Genomic DNA, 18,890 nt, shown 5'->3' on the forward strand with positions numbered 1-18,890 from the left:
ATCTTTCATGGGACGAGCCCAAAGCTCACGCCGAAGATCCGATCGAAGGCCCATCTTGGAACGCGTGAGCATTACTAGAGGGTTTTCCTCAATATTACACCGCATCATGAATTCCTCAAATTTTTCAATGTATTCCGTGACAGGCATGAATCCTTGGCATAAAGATTGTCGTTGTTCCAGGAGCTTCTGGCGATAAGAGAGAGCGAGAGAGGTACTTCTCTCTTAGCATAGTTTTCATCTCACTCTATTGGGTAACGTGAGCACTTCCCACCCGTTCAATCTTACGCTCTTTATTGGTCCAATACATCTCCGCTTGTCCCACAAGCTTCGTTTAGGCAAACTGCACTTGTTGGTTCTCTGACATCTCATGCCACTCAAAATAGTGGTCCATTTCAGCTAACCAATCAAGTAATGCCTTGGGGTTAAAGTGACCATCAAAGCTCGGGGCATCAATCCTGACATTCTTCATGGCCCTCTCGTCAGGATCAAAGTGGTCCTGATATACTCGTTCTCTACCCACATGCCCGCCATTGGTGGGGGTTTGTTTAACGGCTGCTCCTCACCAACACCACCTACTTATGACTGCATATCTCCCCCAATAGTGGGGTTCTCCCTTTGGAATGCCTCTAATCGCTCAAGTCTAACTTTGGTGGCGATCAGTTTTCGTTCAATATTTTTGTTGGATGTCTCTATGGCAGTTATCTTTTGGAGTAATTAAGTGAGGTGATCGATTAATTGCTCATTACTCATGATGGGGTGTTGGCCAAAACCCTTACCACTTCTAGTGGGCATACACCAAAAACTCGAACTCGATTTTCCTAAGCTCGACTCTTAAGGTTTGAACAGACCTTAATATGTATGTATGATCCTATTGCTATATGATGTAAGAATGCTGTAGATTTTCAGATTTAACTAGAATGAAAACACAAATCTGGAAATTCAGATTTATATCTCACGGGACTGTGAATCTGAAAAATCAGGTTTGCAATTTTTGTGGGATGTAGATCTAGAATTATCTAGACAATCCTACATGAGAAAACAGATGATCCTAAGTTTAGATAACTGGATTAAACAAAAACCATGCAAAACCTAAAGCTTTGATACCAAATTTGATGCAAGACGGTCTAAACTAGAATGCATGTGTGAGCACATAAATTATCCAGTGAAATAAACTAAGCAAATCAATTGAAATATTCAACATTCCACATAATAGTAAAGATAATAATAAAAGAAACATGCAATGGTTGTAGACCATCATCACAATCTTGTGGTACCGTATTCAAATCATGCGTGATTGGATCCGGCGAGGGATGGGACCTCCCGATCTTGCATGGTTTCAATCCAACAATCAATGCAGCTTCTCTAGTCCAGGAAATCAAAGGATTTTTGGAATAGGGATGGCTAGAAAATCTAAGAGAGGGTTGGGATCAATTCTCAGATTTTCAAGGTCAATAGCAATCAAAGAATCCTAGGCATAGAAAGAGAAGAAGAAAGTTGGAGGGCTAGAAATAGAATTTAGAAGAAGAGAATAGATTATGTGAAGAGAAGAACTTACCACAGAGAGAAGGGAAGGAGGCACCAAGCTTTCATTTAAAAAAAAAAAAAAAAAAAACATTATTAGGTTTTGGGTAGAAAACACCGTATTTATAAAATTTGGATTTAAAAGAAAATGACAAAACTACCCCTATAACAAAATAAAAATAAAAAAAATCCTGCGTAACGGATTAGTCTTCTAACTCATCCTGCACGTGTGTCCTCCTAATGTATGGCCTTCAATTAATCCAGAGACACATGTGAGGTCTTCAAAATCCTCCTTGGTTGTGCCACGAACCATCATCTAGCCATAAAGGATGTATTTGTCGTCTGCCTTCGTCTTTGATAAACTTTGAAGGGTCTGATGTCCTCATCAAAATCACCCCCTCCTTCGATAGAATTGAGACCTATTGAGGACCTGTTGATGGGATCAAAGGATCACTCGATTACTCGAATAATAAATAGAATTTTGTCCAGCAACGAACTTTCAAAATTCACGAGTTTCTCGATGGGATTGAAGGAACTGTCCAACAAACTTTCTAGAAAATACAAAATTTCTCGATATGCTTTGTTTGGAAGGCTATAACCTCTACAGAACATCTCTTTTGTTCTAGAACCTCTCTTTCTGGGAAAAGATAATCATATTTGCATCTGGGTTGACATTTGGTGTGGGGATAGGTCATTACAAGAACGCTTCCCTGAGTTGGCTCGTCTTGCCCTCGAATTTTTTATTACAGCGGACAGATATTGCTCATTTATTGGCACATTTGTCATATGGTCTCCTCCTTGTCGGCGAAATCTCACGGATGACAAACTCAATGGATTTCTTATCTTGCTCGACCATCTGAAGCTTTATCTGCCATCGGCTCAAGATGAAGATCTGTTGATTTGGACAACTCATAGTTATGGTATTTTCTCCGTGCTCTCATTTCATGACTTAATTGCTAAGCCATCTTTGTCATATTCCTTCCCCTACCTCTAGTGGTCTTATGGTGCTTCCCTGAGAATTGCGGCTTTTGTTTGGCTTGTAGGTGGTAAAAGAATCCTAACCATAGGCAACCTTCAAAGGAGATCTCTCATTCTCCCGAACATTTGCTTGATGTGTATGAGGGATGCGGAGTCTATTGACCACCTTTTCATTCATTGTATTTTTTTTCCCACAAGGTATGGGAGTACTTACCTTTGCATTTTCCAAATCTCTTGGGTCATGCCAAATATGGTTGATAAGCTTTTGTGGGCCTCACATGGGGGTATGGTGGGTAAATCCCAGAAAACTGTTTGGAGACTAGTGGTAATGGGAATTTTTTGGTATATTTGGAAGGCTCGAAATAGCTGGTGTTTCCAAAACAAGGACTGCTCGGTTGCAGAAGTCGCTCATTTGGTCATATTAGCCGTTTCCGAATGGGCGCTTTTTGTTAAATCAGCTGCGAACACTCATCTTTCTTCTTGGATGTTGTCTTGATTTTTGTTATCTTTCCCACTTTGGCGGTTTCTCAATAAAATTTCAGTTATCTCTGAAAAAAATAAAATGTTTTAGGTGGTTTTCTTTTAGTTACTCTTTTGTGTTGGAAGCACTTTTTGATATTTTTGTGTATCCATTAAGTTGTGTGAGATGCGTGGATATTATTTATGGGTGTTCTAGTTAATGGGAGGCTGGAAATTCTTATGTACTATTGTTGTAGGGGATAGTTGTGCTTTGACCTGTTTATAGATCAACACTAGTCGTTCTAAATTGAAGTAAATCAGTCCCTATCCTGTTATGGAGCTGAAAAATATAGTTAGTGGTTCCTCATCATTGGGAGAGGTGTTTGGACCTTTGTTTAATGCATCCATAACCTTTGTGAAACTAAATGGGAAGAATTATCTTCATTGGGATAAATCGGTTCAAGTTTTTCTCATGGCTTGGGAAAATGGTCAATTCCTCAAAGAATCTAAATTAGAGGAATCTGATACTAAATTCAGACAGTGGATGCGTGATGATGCCCATATTAGATCGTGGTTATGAAATGGTATGGAAGCCGAGGTTAGCTCTAATTTGATGTTTTTGAACACTATGAAAGATGTTTGGAATACTGTGAAGATGTATTCCTCAGAGCAAAACATCTCACAGGTCTATTAATTGTATGAGGAAATTTTCTCGTTTCAAAAGGGAGACAAATCTCTTGGGGAGTATTTTTCCAAACTTACCAGCATGTGGGAAAAGCTCTTGATATATCATGCTATTACTTTTGATATTACTCTTATGAAGAAGCAATTGGAGGATATGAAAATAGTGAAGCTCCTATTTGGTTTGAAGTAAATCAGTCCCTATCCTGTTATGGAGCTGAAAAATATAGTTAGTGGTTCCTCATCATTGGGAGAGGTGTTTGGACCTTTGTTTAATGCATCCATAACCTTTGTGAAACTAAATGGGAAGAATTATCTTCATTGGGATAAATCGGTTCAAGTTTTTCTCATGGCTTGGGAAAATGGTCAATTCCTCAAAGAATCTAAATTAGAGGAATCTGATACTAAATTCAGACAGTGGATGCGTGATGATGCCCATATTAGATCGTGGTTATGAAATGGTATGGAAGCCGAGGTTAGCTCTAATTTGATGTTTTTGAACACTATGAAAGATGTTTGGAATACTGTGAAGATGTATTCCTCAGAGCAAAACATCTCACAGGTCTATTAATTGTATGAGGAAATTTTCTCGTTTCAAAAGGGAGACAAATCTCTTGGGGAGTATTTTTCCAAACTTACCAGCATGTGGGAAAAGCTCTTGATATATCATGCTATTACTTTTGATATTACTCTTATGAAGAAGCAATTGGAGGATATGAAAATAGTGAAGCTCCTATTTGGTTTGAAGTAAATCAGTCCCTATCCTGTTATGGAGCTGAAAAATATAGTTAGTGGTTCCTCATCATTGGGAGAGGTGTTTGGACCTTTGTTTAATGCATCCATAACCTTTGTGAAACTAAATGGGAAGAATTATCTTCATTGGGATAAATCGGTTCAAGTTTTTCTCATGGCTTGGGAAAATGGTCAATTCCTCAAAGAATCTAAATTAGAGGAATCTGATACTAAATTCAGACAGTGGATGCGTGATGATGCCCATATTAGATCGTGGTTATGAAATGGTATGGAAGCCGAGGTTAGCTCTAATTTGATGTTTTTGAACACTATGAAAGATGTTTGGAATACTGTGAAGATGTATTCCTCAGAGCAAAACATCTCACAGGTCTATTAATTGTATGAGGAAATTTTCTCGTTTCAAAAGGGAGACAAATCTCTTGGGGAGTATTTTTCCAAACTTACCAGCATGTGGGAAAAGCTCTTGATATATCATGCTATTACTTTTGATATTACTCTTATGAAGAAGCAATTGGAGGATATGAAAATAGTGAAGCTCCTATTTGGTTTGAAGTAAATCAGTCCCTATCCTGTTATGGAGCTGAAAAATATAGTTAGTGGTTCCTCATCATTGGGAGAGGTGTTTGGACCTTTGTTTAATGCATCCATAACCTTTGTGAAACTAAATGGGAAGAATTATCTTCATTGGGATAAATCGGTTCAAGTTTTTCTCATGGCTTGGGAAAATGGTCAATTCCTCAAAGAATCTAAATTAGAGGAATCTGATACTAAATTCAGACAGTGGATGCGTGATGATGCCCATATTAGATCGTGGTTATGAAATGGTATGGAAGCCGAGGTTAGCTCTAATTTGATGTTTTTGAACACTATGAAAGATGTTTGGAATACTGTGAAGATGTATTCCTCAGAGCAAAACATCTCACAGGTCTATTAATTGTATGAGGAAATTTTCTCGTTTCAAAAGGGAGACAAATCTCTTGGGGAGTATTTTTCCAAACTTACCAGCATGTGGGAAAAGCTCTTGATATATCATGCTATTACTTTTGATATTACTCTTATGAAGAAGCAATTGGAGGATATGAAAATAGTGAAGCTCCTATTTGGTTTGAAGTAAATCAGTCCCTATCCTGTTATGGAGCTGAAAAATATAGTTAGTGGTTCCTCATCATTGGGAGAGGTGTTTGGACCTTTGTTTAATGCATCCATAACCTTTGTGAAACTAAATGGGAAGAATTATCTTCATTGGGATAAATCGGTTCAAGTTTTTCTCATGGCTTGGGAAAATGGTCAATTCCTCAAAGAATCTAAATTAGAGGAATCTGATACTAAATTCAGACAGTGGATGCGTGATGATGCCCATATTAGATCGTGGTTATGAAATGGTATGGAAGCCGAGGTTAGCTCTAATTTGATGTTTTTGAACACTATGAAAGATGTTTGGAATACTGTGAAGATGTATTCCTCAGAGCAAAACATCTCACAGGTCTATTAATTGTATGAGGAAATTTTCTCGTTTCAAAAGGGAGACAAATCTCTTGGGGAGTATTTTTCCAAACTTACCAGCATGTGGGAAAAGCTCTTGATATATCATGCTATTACTTTTGATATTACTCTTATGAAGAAGCAATTGGAGGATATGAAAATAGTGAAGCTCCTATTTGGTTTGAAGTAAATCAGTCCCTATCCTGTTATGGAGCTGAAAAATATAGTTAGTGGTTCCTCATCATTGGGAGAGGTGTTTGGACCTTTGTTTAATGCATCCATAACCTTTGTGAAACTAAATGGGAAGAATTATCTTCATTGGGATAAATCGGTTCAAGTTTTTCTCATGGCTTGGGAAAATGGTCAATTCCTCAAAGAATCTAAATTAGAGGAATCTGATACTAAATTCAGACAGTGGATGCGTGATGATGCCCATATTAGATCGTGGTTATGAAATGGTATGGAAGCCGAGGTTAGCTCTAATTTGATGTTTTTGAACACTATGAAAGATGTTTGGAATACTGTGAAGATGTATTCCTCAGAGCAAAACATCTCACAGGTCTATTAATTGTATGAGGAAATTTTCTCGTTTCAAAAGGGAGACAAATCTCTTGGGGAGTATTTTTCCAAACTTACCAGCATGTGGGAAAAGCTCTTGATATATCATGCTATTACTTTTGATATTACTCTTATGAAGAAGCAATTGGAGGATATGAAAATAGTGAAGCTCCTATTTGGTTTGAAGTAAATCAGTCCCTATCCTGTTATGGAGCTGAAAAATATAGTTAGTGGTTCCTCATCATTGGGAGAGGTGTTTGGACCTTTGTTTAATGCATCCATAACCTTTGTGAAACTAAATGGGAAGAATTATCTTCATTGGGATAAATCGGTTCAAGTTTTTCTCATGGCTTGGGAAAATGGTCAATTCCTCAAAGAATCTAAATTAGAGGAATCTGATACTAAATTCAGACAGTGGATGCGTGATGATGCCCATATTAGATCGTGGTTATGAAATGGTATGGAAGCCGAGGTTAGCTCTAATTTGATGTTTTTGAACACTATGAAAGATGTTTGGAATACTGTGAAGATGTATTCCTCAGAGCAAAACATCTCACAGGTCTATTAATTGTATGAGGAAATTTTCTCGTTTCAAAAGGGAGACAAATCTCTTGGGGAGTATTTTTCCAAACTTACCAGCATGTGGGAAAAGCTCTTGATATATCATGCTATTACTTTTGATATTACTCTTATGAAGAAGCAATTGGAGGATATGAAAATAGTGAAGCTCCTATTTGGTTTGAAGTAAATCAGTCCCTATCCTGTTATGGAGCTGAAAAATATAGTTAGTGGTTCCTCATCATTGGGAGAGGTGTTTGGACCTTTGTTTAATGCATCCATAACCTTTGTGAAACTAAATGGGAAGAATTATCTTCATTGGGATAAATCGGTTCAAGTTTTTCTCATGGCTTGGGAAAATGGTCAATTCCTCAAAGAATCTAAATTAGAGGAATCTGATACTAAATTCAGACAGTGGATGCGTGATGATGCCCATATTAGATCGTGGTTATGAAATGGTATGGAAGCCGAGGTTAGCTCTAATTTGATGTTTTTGAACACTATGAAAGATGTTTGGAATACTGTGAAGATGTATTCCTCAGAGCAAAACATCTCACAGGTCTATTAATTGTATGAGGAAATTTTCTCGTTTCAAAAGGGAGACAAATCTCTTGGGGAGTATTTTTCCAAACTTACCAGCATGTGGGAAAAGCTCTTGATATATCATGCTATTACTTTTGATATTACTCTTATGAAGAAGCAATTGGAGGATATGAAAATAGTGAAGCTCCTATTTGGTTTGAAGTAAATCAGTCCCTATCCTGTTATGGAGCTGAAAAATATAGTTAGTGGTTCCTCATCATTGGGAGAGGTGTTTGGACCTTTGTTTAATGCATCCATAACCTTTGTGAAACTAAATGGGAAGAATTATCTTCATTGGGATAAATCGGTTCAAGTTTTTCTCATGGCTTGGGAAAATGGTCAATTCCTCAAAGAATCTAAATTAGAGGAATCTGATACTAAATTCAGACAGTGGATGCGTGATGATGCCCATATTAGATCGTGGTTATGAAATGGTATGGAAGCCGAGGTTAGCTCTAATTTGATGTTTTTGAACACTATGAAAGATGTTTGGAATACTGTGAAGATGTATTCCTCAGAGCAAAACATCTCACAGGTCTATTAATTGTATGAGGAAATTTTCTCGTTTCAAAAGGGAGACAAATCTCTTGGGGAGTATTTTTCCAAACTTACCAGCATGTGGGAAAAGCTCTTGATATATCATGCTATTACTTTTGATATTACTCTTATGAAGAAGCAATTGGAGGATATGAAAATAGTGAAGCTCCTATTTGGTTTGAAGTAAATCAGTCCCTATCCTGTTATGGAGCTGAAAAATATAGTTAGTGGTTCCTCATCATTGGGAGAGGTGTTTGGACCTTTGTTTAATGCATCCATAACCTTTGTGAAACTAAATGGGAAGAATTATCTTCATTGGGATAAATCGGTTCAAGTTTTTCTCATGGCTTGGGAAAATGGTCAATTCCTCAAAGAATCTAAATTAGAGGAATCTGATACTAAATTCAGACAGTGGATGCGTGATGATGCCCATATTAGATCGTGGTTATGAAATGGTATGGAAGCCGAGGTTAGCTCTAATTTGATGTTTTTGAACACTATGAAAGATGTTTGGAATACTGTGAAGATGTATTCCTCAGAGCAAAACATCTCACAGGTCTATTAATTGTATGAGGAAATTTTCTCGTTTCAAAAGGGAGACAAATCTCTTGGGGAGTATTTTTCCAAACTTACCAGCATGTGGGAAAAGCTCTTGATATATCATGCTATTACTTTTGATATTACTCTTATGAAGAAGCAATTGGAGGATATGAAAATAGTGAAGCTCCTATTTGGTTTGAAGTAAATCAGTCCCTATCCTGTTATGGAGCTGAAAAATATAGTTAGTGGTTCCTCATCATTGGGAGAGGTGTTTGGACCTTTGTTTAATGCATCCATAACCTTTGTGAAACTAAATGGGAAGAATTATCTTCATTGGGATAAATCGGTTCAAGTTTTTCTCATGGCTTGGGAAAATGGTCAATTCCTCAAAGAATCTAAATTAGAGGAATCTGATACTAAATTCAGACAGTGGATGCGTGATGATGCCCATATTAGATCGTGGTTATGAAATGGTATGGAAGCCGAGGTTAGCTCTAATTTGATGTTTTTGAACACTATGAAAGATGTTTGGAATACTGTGAAGATGTATTCCTCAGAGCAAAACATCTCACAGGTCTATTAATTGTATGAGGAAATTTTCTCGTTTCAAAAGGGAGACAAATCTCTTGGGGAGTATTTTTCCAAACTTACCAGCATGTGGGAAAAGCTCTTGATATATCATGCTATTACTTTTGATATTACTCTTATGAAGAAGCAATTGGAGGATATGAAAATAGTGAAGCTCCTATTTGGTTTGAAGTAAATCAGTCCCTATCCTGTTATGGAGCTGAAAAATATAGTTAGTGGTTCCTCATCATTGGGAGAGGTGTTTGGACCTTTGTTTAATGCATCCATAACCTTTGTGAAACTAAATGGGAAGAATTATCTTCATTGGGATAAATCGGTTCAAGTTTTTCTCATGGCTTGGGAAAATGGTCAATTCCTCAAAGAATCTAAATTAGAGGAATCTGATACTAAATTCAGACAGTGGATGCGTGATGATGCCCATATTAGATCGTGGTTATGAAATGGTATGGAAGCCGAGGTTAGCTCTAATTTGATGTTTTTGAACACTATGAAAGATGTTTGGAATACTGTGAAGATGTATTCCTCAGAGCAAAACATCTTACAGGTCTATTAATTGTATGAGGAAATTTTCTCGTTTCAAAAGGGAGACAAATCTCTTGGGGAGTATTTTTCCGAACTTACCAGCATGTGGGAAAAGCTCTTGATATATCATGCTATTACTTTTGATATTACTCTTATGAAGAAGCAATTGGAGGATATGAAAATAGTGAAGCTCCTATTTGGTTTGCCAAAAGAATATCAATTAACTAAAGATCAGATTCTAAGTGGTGTATCAATTCCTTTAGTTGAGGAGGTCTATGTTAGACTTCAACGAGTTTTTCTTGTAAATGACTTGGATAGTGCTCATGTTAATGTGTCTGATAAAGATGCATTGGCCTCTTCATCTAGTTTTATTGGTGTGTGGAGGTCGTGGAGTTCAAACAAGTCATGGTATATATCTTGGTGGTAGAGGTGGTAGATTACAAGGGGGAGGTAGAGGTGGTCGTGGTGGTAGAGGAAACCGCATATGCACTCATTGTGGACTTCTACTGGGATCTTCATGGGAAGACTCCGAAAGGCTAATCAAGCTCATGTGATGGATGATGCTTCAGCTGATGGGAGACCTACCTTATCTACTCCGTCAAATGTTTGTAGCGATCAGATCAGTGTCACACTATCATGAGAAGAATATGCGCGGTTTCTCTCATCTAATGGCTCTATATCTAATAATGTTCCTTCCACCTCTACAATCACTTTGGCTCGAATAGGTAGAGTGTGCCTCTTGTCATCTCTTTATTCTCCCTGAGTCACCGATTCTGGAACGTTGGATCATATTTTTGGTCATTGGAGCTCCTTTTCTTCCCTTGATTGTATCTCGTCAAATATATCTGTTAATTTGGCGGATGGCACATCATCCACTGTTATTAAATTGGATATTGCTTGACCAAGCGCATATGTATCTTTATCTTCTGTCTTGTATGTCCCCAAATTTCCTTTTAGTCTTTTATCTGTTGGTAAATTGACAAAGTCTTTGATTTGTTGTCTCATTCTTTCCTTCCAACTTTGTTTTTTCAAGACCTTAACATGAGCAAGACAATTGGTGGAGGTCGTGAGAGGAATGGTCTGTATTATTTGGAGAGGGAATTAGTAAGTGCTACTGTGCTTCATGAGTGTCCAACAATTTATTACATCATCGTTTGGGTCATCCATCTCTCCAAAAATTAAAGACTTGTTCCATCTCTTCCAAAGATGCCGAATTTAGAATGTGAAATTGCCAGCTAAGTAAACATCATAGATCTCATTTTCCGTATAAGGTCGATAATAGGAGTGATGTTCCTTTTAAATTAGTTCATTGTGATGTGTGGGACCAGCTCGTATTTCTAGCTTATTAGGTTTTAACTACTTCGTTCTCTTTATTGATGATTTTTTTTAAAATTTTTTTTTTTTTCCAGAATGACATGGTTATTTCTCATGAAACATAAATTAGAATTCTTTCATATATTTTAGAATTTTTCATAATGAAATAAAAATTCAGTTTGGTGCAAATTTGTGTATGTTTAGATCTGATGATGCTTTGGAATTTGTTTCTCGGGATTTTCAAAAGTATTTACAAAGTCATGGTATTATCCATTAGATTTCTTGTGCTTATACACCTCGACAAAATAGGGTGGTTGAACGCAAAAATCGACATCTAATTAAAGTTACTTTTGCTTTGTTGTTAGAAATGAATGTTCCACAATCTTATTGGTGTGATACAGTTCTCACCGCATGTCATTTGATAAATAGGATGCCCTCGTCAATTTTACGTGGTAAAACACCCGTCTCATTATTACTATTCCTTGATCGGCTAGTTTTTTTTTTTTTTTTTTTTGTTCCCTCAAAAGTGTTTGGTTGTACTTGTTTTGTCAATTTTCTTAAGAGTCTAATTAAGATAAACTTGCACCTCATTATATAAAATGTATATTTTTGGGATATTCTCTTACTAAAAAAGGTTATCAATGTTAATGTCATTCTCTCAAAAAGCACTTTCTGTCAGCTGATGTTACCTTCTTTGAAGATGTCCCATTGGATGTCAAACTGGATGGGTTGCAGAAATGGTGCTTGTGGAGGTTCCTTTGCCAATGTTTTCCCACCAAAATTTGATATTGAGAAACTGCCATCCTATAAGGATTTCATGAAGACATTATAGAAAAGGAGAAAAGACCAAATATCATAGGCCATTCCCTCTTAATCTCCACCATCGGTTTCTGCACCTAATGAGGTTTCCCCTATTTCTGAGTTTGTATAGGATGGCCATGATTTCCCCACTGCGATTCGTAAAGGTAAATGTTCATGTGCCTCTCATCCAATCTCCAATTTTGTTACTTTTGACTACTTTTGCTCTTGCCTTGTCTTTTGTATATATTCCGAAGTCCATCCAGGATGCTTTGTTGGATGAAAATTGGAAAGGGCTATGGATGAGGAGATGACTGCCATATTTTTCAATAATACATGGGAATTAACCGATCTACCATTACATAAAACACCAGTTAAGTGTAGGTGGGTTTACATAGTAAAAATTCTTCCTGATGAATCAATTGATTGTTATAAAGCTAGGCTAATTGCTAAGGGATATAGTCAAATTTATGGAGAAGATTATCTAGACACGTTTTCTCCGATGGCCCAGCTCAATTCGGTTTGAGTTGTTATATTTGTTGCTGCAAATTGTGATTGGATCTTCTTTCAACTAGATGTTAAGAATGCATTTCTACATGGAGAATTGCATGAAGAAGTTTATATGGAGCAACCTCCTAGGTATGTGGCTGGGGGGGAGACATCAAAATTGTGCAAGTTAAAGAAGTCTATATATGGATTAAATCAGCCATCATGAGCCTAGTTTGAGAAGTTTAGTGGTGTGGTGGTATCATATGGGATGAAGAGGCGGATGCTGGATTATTCAATATTCTCAAAGCATACAACATCTGGCTATATTATCTTTGGTGTGTATGTGTATGATATTAGAGTGACAAGTGATGACTTGGATGCTATTGAGAAGTTGAAGTTGTATCTTTAATCTCGTTTTCAAATCAAAGATCTTGGTATTCTTTGATATTTTTGGGGCATTGAAGTGGCTAGGTCTAAAATTGGAATAAATTTATGTCAAACAAAATATCTCTGTGACTTACTAGAAGAGATATGTATGTTAGGTGCCAAGCCTGTAGATACACTAATGGATTCTCAACTCAGACTTGAGCCTGAAGAAGTAAAGGTATTGGCAGACCTTGGCATGTATAGGAGACTTGTCGGTAAGCTCATCTATTTGACCATTAAAAGACCTGATATTGCCTCCTCAATTGGCGTGGTTAGTCAATTTATGCAAAGTCCAAGAACCTTACATTTAGCTGCAATCATGAGAATTTTTAGGTACTTAAAGGGAATACCTGGGAAATGTTATCTTGTATAGGTCTCATGGCCATTTCCAGATAAGTGGTTATTCCGATGCAGATTATGGAGGGTTGAGATATGACAGGCTGTCAACCATAGGTTATTGTACCTTCTTTGGCGAAACTGTGGTTACTTGGAAAAAGTAAGAAGCAAAATGTGGTTGTCAGGTCAAGTGTTGAGGCAGAATAAAGATCAATGGCCTACACTACTTGCGAGCAATGTTTTAAATATCGACGATATCGGTTGATATATCCCACGATACATCTTGTAACCCCCCTTTGCGATACGAAATGCACAGGTAGTGCCAATATATCCCACATGTTCGATTCGGTGAGCATTTTCATTTCCCAATCCCTTTTTTTTTTTTTTTATTGAAATTATGTTAAACCAATGTCAAATGGTTAGAAATCTATTGGTTCTTCATGTTTTGCATCAAAAATCATGGACTTGGAGCTTTAATTTCCATATCCATTGGTTCTTCATGTTCTCCATGTTTTTTTTTTTTTTTTCTTTTGAAAATTTCCTTCAACCAGCTATCAATTGAGACTAATTTCGAAGTATTTAGGAGTATTTGATGAAATGATCATCACATATACTTTAATTTCGAAATTTGAGTGTAATTGGTCCAATTTGGGGAAATTTTGAAATTTCCCTAATTTCTCCCAAATTGCTTGCAATGTTGCACTCCAAACATGAAATCAAGCGTGTATGAGGGTTGATCTACTGACTTGTCAAGTCCTTTTTAATTAAAAATTAAAATATTATTATTATTATTATTATTATTTGTGAAATTTCCCTTCAACTAGATATCAATTGAGGCTAATTATGAAGTATTTAGGAATGTTTGATGAAATGATCATCACAAATAGTCTAAATGTTATGTATTCAATTTGAATACGGTTGCATTAGTTTAGTTAGACAATGCATAGCTTAGGACCCTATACAAAGGAAACCTATTATGTGCACTTCTTTTTTTGAGAGGTTATGATTTAAAAGTGTGTATTAAGGTGATTTTTTTAAACAATCCCTGAAGTTACATTGAAAAATTCAACCATCTTCCCAATGTTTTCCCATGTTTCCCAAAAAGTGTGATAAATTACTTGAGACAAATGATATATCTTGTGCGATAACTAATACGTTTCTGTATCCCAATGATGCGATATGTAATGTGATACCAATATTTCAAACACTACTTGTGAGCTTAGTTGGCTTAAATCCCTCCTTTAAGAGTTGGGGTTCATTGTCTAAGGTCCAATGCCTTTGCATTATAACAATCAAGCCACTATCCACATTGCTAACAATCCAGTCTTCTATGAGAGAACGAAGCATTTAGAGGTTGACACTTCATCCGAGATAAGGTCTTTCAAAAGGAAATTTGCACTCCGTATATCTCCTCACATGATCAAGTTGTAGATCTATTCACCAAAGCTCTTGGAAGGTCTCAATTCTTAAAGTTTGTATTCAAGCTGGATGTGTATGATATCTATGCTCCAGCTTGAGGGGGAGTGTCAAAAGTATTATGGGTTGACACGTTTTGAGTCTTGGGCCCCTTGGATCTTTGGTTTGTTTATTGGGTTTAGTTTAGGCCTGAGTTTGGGCCCATATGAATTTGTTTTAGTTAGTCCTTAAGCAAGGAGGGCAATTTTGTAATTTCAGCTGCAATGACTGAAGCAAATAAAATAAGATGGGAAAAAAGGTGAGGAGAGTACCATGCAAGCAACTGTCCCTCATCTCTTCTTTTCTTCTATTTTCTCATCTTTTCTCTTTTCTTCTCTCTATTTTATGTTAAAACCATTATTATTTCCCTATTTCACAATGACAAACTCAAACTGATCTGTTGAGGCACAGTCCACAGCAAAACCGGATGGAAAGATTTCTGGATGTCAATTCTTCTCCTTCCACCAGGAACCTAAGTATATGTTCGATGCACACCGTTTTTGTTAGTTAATTCATTCCTAGGAACTGCCTCTTTTAATCCAATAATGGATGGCTATGCTTCTAGCTTTTTAAAGTACTTTTCATATCATGCTGTGCGTATTATGCTAACATTATTTTTTATGACACATTCCTGCTTGTGTGAAATTACAGTGGTGATGGTGGAAGAAGCGCGAGTATCTTTGTTGGGGGCTTTGTATTGGGTGGAATAATAGTTGGAACACTTGGCTGTGTATATGCACCTCAGGTACTGCTTTCGTGTTTTATGGATCTGTCTCATTTGCGGCTGGGTTCAATCTTGTCTGGATGTGGTGTGCTCAAATTCTTGGGAAGTATGGCAGCATGAGTTTTCTTTGGACAATATGCACTCTATGAGATTATTTTGCCTAATTGCTGTTGCTAGCAGTGCGAAGAAAACTAACCACCAGGCAATTAGTGGATGATTAGTTTGACACGGTGCAGTTTTTCATTGGATAACTTTCTTGGCACCCAGCTGTGTTTTCGTGATATGGCCTTTTTATAAGATGGAGGGGTAGCCCTAACAAGGAAGGATATTTTTACCATCCATTTTATTTTTTCATAAACATTGGGCCCACCTATTACTGATGCTTGGGCCTTAGATTGGATTGATTGGCAAAACAGGATTTGTAAAGCTTCCTCCAAATAACTAGGACAAGGCTATGATGATGATGACAATGATGATGAAGAGGACTTGAGGCCCTTCTGATGGCTTGACTAGCCTGATTTCAGGCAACAGCACATACACAGTGAGGCCCACATTGGCACATGGAGATAGTAGGCATCATGTTCAAGAGATATGGGCTTCTTTGGTGTAGATGGGTAGAGCTATAAGCCTATAACCTTTAACAGTGTATCCATTCCACGAAGTCAAACACACATGTGGCTGTCAATGGTTTTGTTTATTCAGGTAATGATATTACTCCACAATGATGGCTGAATTGGGCATGTTCAAAGGAGTGAATAACTAGTGAGATGCGTTTTTACATGGGATAAGGCTTAGATGATGATGATGCATTTTTATATGGGTGACTGCCTCTTTTTGGTGATATGATATAGGCAGATGTTACCGGGCAACTGCATTTATTGGGATATACATATAACCAATTTATTCAATAACGGTAACGGTAGCTGTAACGGCCACTGCCGTTTTGCATTAGGGCCTTTTTTTGAATGAAAAAAAAAAAAAAAAACCTGTAACTCCCCCATAATGACCATCACAAGCCTTTATTTTATTTTATTTTTCTGTGACAGCCATTACAGCCCCATAATGCATAACAGTTCCCACCGTGATGGTTACATTACGGCCGTTACATAACCATTTTTAAATACCTTGCATATAATTAATTTCCATCAATATGCTAAGTCAAATACCATCTGCTGATTATTTACTTCTATGTTCTGATATCATTTCAAAAGGAAAATTATATCCTGCTTCATGTTTTATCTACAGATCAGCAAAGCATTGGCTGGGGCTGACAGAAAAGATTTGATGAGGAAGCTACCGAAATTTATATATGATGAAGAAAAAGCTTTGGAGGTAAATACTTGGTTTTGATGCAGCAGCATCTGCTTTTATTCATCCAACTGATAAAGGTTTTCTTTTTAACTGGTTGGGTGTTTCTTTATTTCTTTCTTGTTAACTCTTTATCTTTTTGCCTGTGAGAGGAAAAATAATAATTAAAATCTATACTCCCTCCCTCCCTCCCTCCCTCCCTCCCTTTTGCACTAAAGGATTGTGTGCCCTTTCACTACATGTAAGACTTGGGTGAGGCCTTTCAGGGGCTATGAGCAGGAGCTACCCATGTCACTCCAATCTTTCATAGTTTTTGGGGTGTTTACCATAGTGAACTTGTATGCAACAGATACTGGTTCACACACACTTGTGGATACATATGCACATCCCATGCACAGTTCTATTAGTGTCCACTGCAAATTGTCAGAAACTTGGTTTGAATGCCTTGTGCTTCTCCTGTCTTTTGCTTTTTGTGATCTATACTAACATTACATGGATGATTACATGTGATTGACCAAACAGAAGACTCGGAAAATACTGACAGAGAAGATAGCACAGCTGAACTCAGCCATCGACGATGTTTCTTCTCAGTTGCGTTCGAATGATGGGCCAAATGGAGCAGCAGTTGCCTCCGACGAAATTGAAGCTGCCATATAGAAACAGTTGGGATATGCTACATTCCTTGTATTACGGCATGCCATGAGGAACTCTGTTTTCAGAATACAATTACTGACATTGAGAAAATAACAGCTGGTTTTCTTGTCCCAATGGATGATGCAGCTCCATACCAATATCTGAGAGCATGATACCTTAAAATAGATCAATTGATCAACACATCCAGTTTATTGCAATCCGGATCAACCTTAAGTGCTTGTCTGGTAGACACTTAAAAAAAGTTCAGCGCATTCTATTTTATCATAATTATTTTATTAGTGATCATGACTATTAGTTAGCAAAATTATTTTGACCTTACCAAGAAGAAATATGATCTCTAATACTTAATCTATACCATATATATTGCCAGTAGTTCTCGACAGTTTTTCCCTTTTAATTAGTCTTAGGAACTTTAGTTATTAGAAGATAAAATCCTCATTAAAAATGTAGATGCTTAGCAAGGGACATTTCAGATTTAGTGCACAAGACTCCATGAATGACTAAGATTGAATAATCCCTCTTTTATTTCTTTGAATGTGTGTAGCTCGCATTGATCTCTCATCTTCTCTGCGTGTAGCCCATGTTGAAAAGTGTTCAATAGTTTTATTTGTTTGAATGTTTGTTATTTGGGCTTGGCCTTATTTGGGCCAATTCATTGTAATGGGCTTTGGGCCCTTTTACTCCACCCCACCCAATGCTTCATCTCTCTATCTCCTCTTCCCATCTTTTCTTCTCTTCCTTTGATCCCTCCTCTCGTCAAAAGCAGATTGCGTCTTGCCCCCGCCTGGACAGAAATCAGCCCAGGCAAAGGCTCAGTGGGGCTCACTGTGATGTATTGATTTTATCTATGCCGTTCATCTATTTTTTTCCAGATCATTTTAGGGTACGAGCCCAAAAATGAGGCAAATCCAAGGTTCAAGTGGGCCACACAATTGGAACCAGCAATGATAATGACACCTAGGGCCCACCGTGATGTTTATGGGCTATCCAACCTGTTCTTAAGGTCATATTTACCTGGATGAAGGGAAAACACAAATGCCAGCTTGATCTTGAACTTCTTTGGCCCCCAAGAAAAATTTAATGGTGGGCGTTCAGTCCCAACTGTGTGGTCCACTTGAGCCTTGGATCTGCCCTCGCCTGGGATGGAATCAGTCCAAACAAGCGCTCTTCTTTTGTTTTTTCTACTTGGGTAAACCCGTGTGGATAGTGTGTTGTCCTCCTTTTGACGTCTGCACGTTGGACATTGTCAGTGGTTTTAAGATCTTCGTCACTACTAGTGCTGCCTTTATTATGGTGCAGGTGTTTACAGTCCGTGCAAAGCATATAATCAGGGAGATCATAAGATAAGGGTCTGTAGGGCCCATTCGGTTGATTGTCTGACATTCACTTTATACATATGATGTCCTATCTCATGCTAGGATGTCAGTAAAAAAATTAGGCAAATCGGAGGAAAATGAGGATGGGCTACCCAAGGTTCGCCTCTCTCTCTCTCTCTCTCTCTCTCTCTCTGAGCGTGTAGTTCTTTAGGGGAGGTGGATTGCGTGGTGTGCTAGACATCGTTGGTGTGTTGATGTGGTAAAGTTTTGTTGGCCCTGCCATGATGTATGTGTTGTATCCATGCTGTCCA

At 37.5% G+C, this 18,890-nt stretch overlaps 1 protein-coding gene across 3 annotated transcripts in view; it reads left to right on the plus strand.

The window, feature by feature from the left end:
• LOC131243147 (uncharacterized) overlaps positions 1–17,548 on the plus strand; it is a 49,523-nt gene extending 31,975 nt beyond the window's left edge. For 2 of the 3 annotated variants that reach the window (XM_058242279.1, XM_058242278.1), the window contains 3 exons: positions 15,229–15,322; positions 16,547–16,633; positions 17,132–17,548. In XM_058242279.1, coding sequence (XP_058098262.1) covers positions 15,229–15,322; positions 16,547–16,633; positions 17,132–17,266 — 316 coding nt within the window. In that variant the 3' untranslated portion in view covers positions 17,267–17,548. Of the gene's footprint in view, positions 1–14,809; positions 14,837–14,988; positions 15,054–15,228; positions 15,323–16,546; positions 16,634–17,131 lie in introns of those variants that run through there. The other variant, XM_058242280.1, reaches the window with a different exon arrangement.
• Positions 17,549–18,890: the final 1,342 nt, after the last annotated feature.

The sequence above is a fragment of the Magnolia sinica genome, chromosome 4 (assembly GCF_029962835.1).
Source record: "Magnolia sinica isolate HGM2019 chromosome 4, MsV1, whole genome shotgun sequence".
Lineage (NCBI taxonomy): Eukaryota > Viridiplantae > Streptophyta > Magnoliopsida > Magnoliales > Magnoliaceae > Magnolia > Magnolia sinica.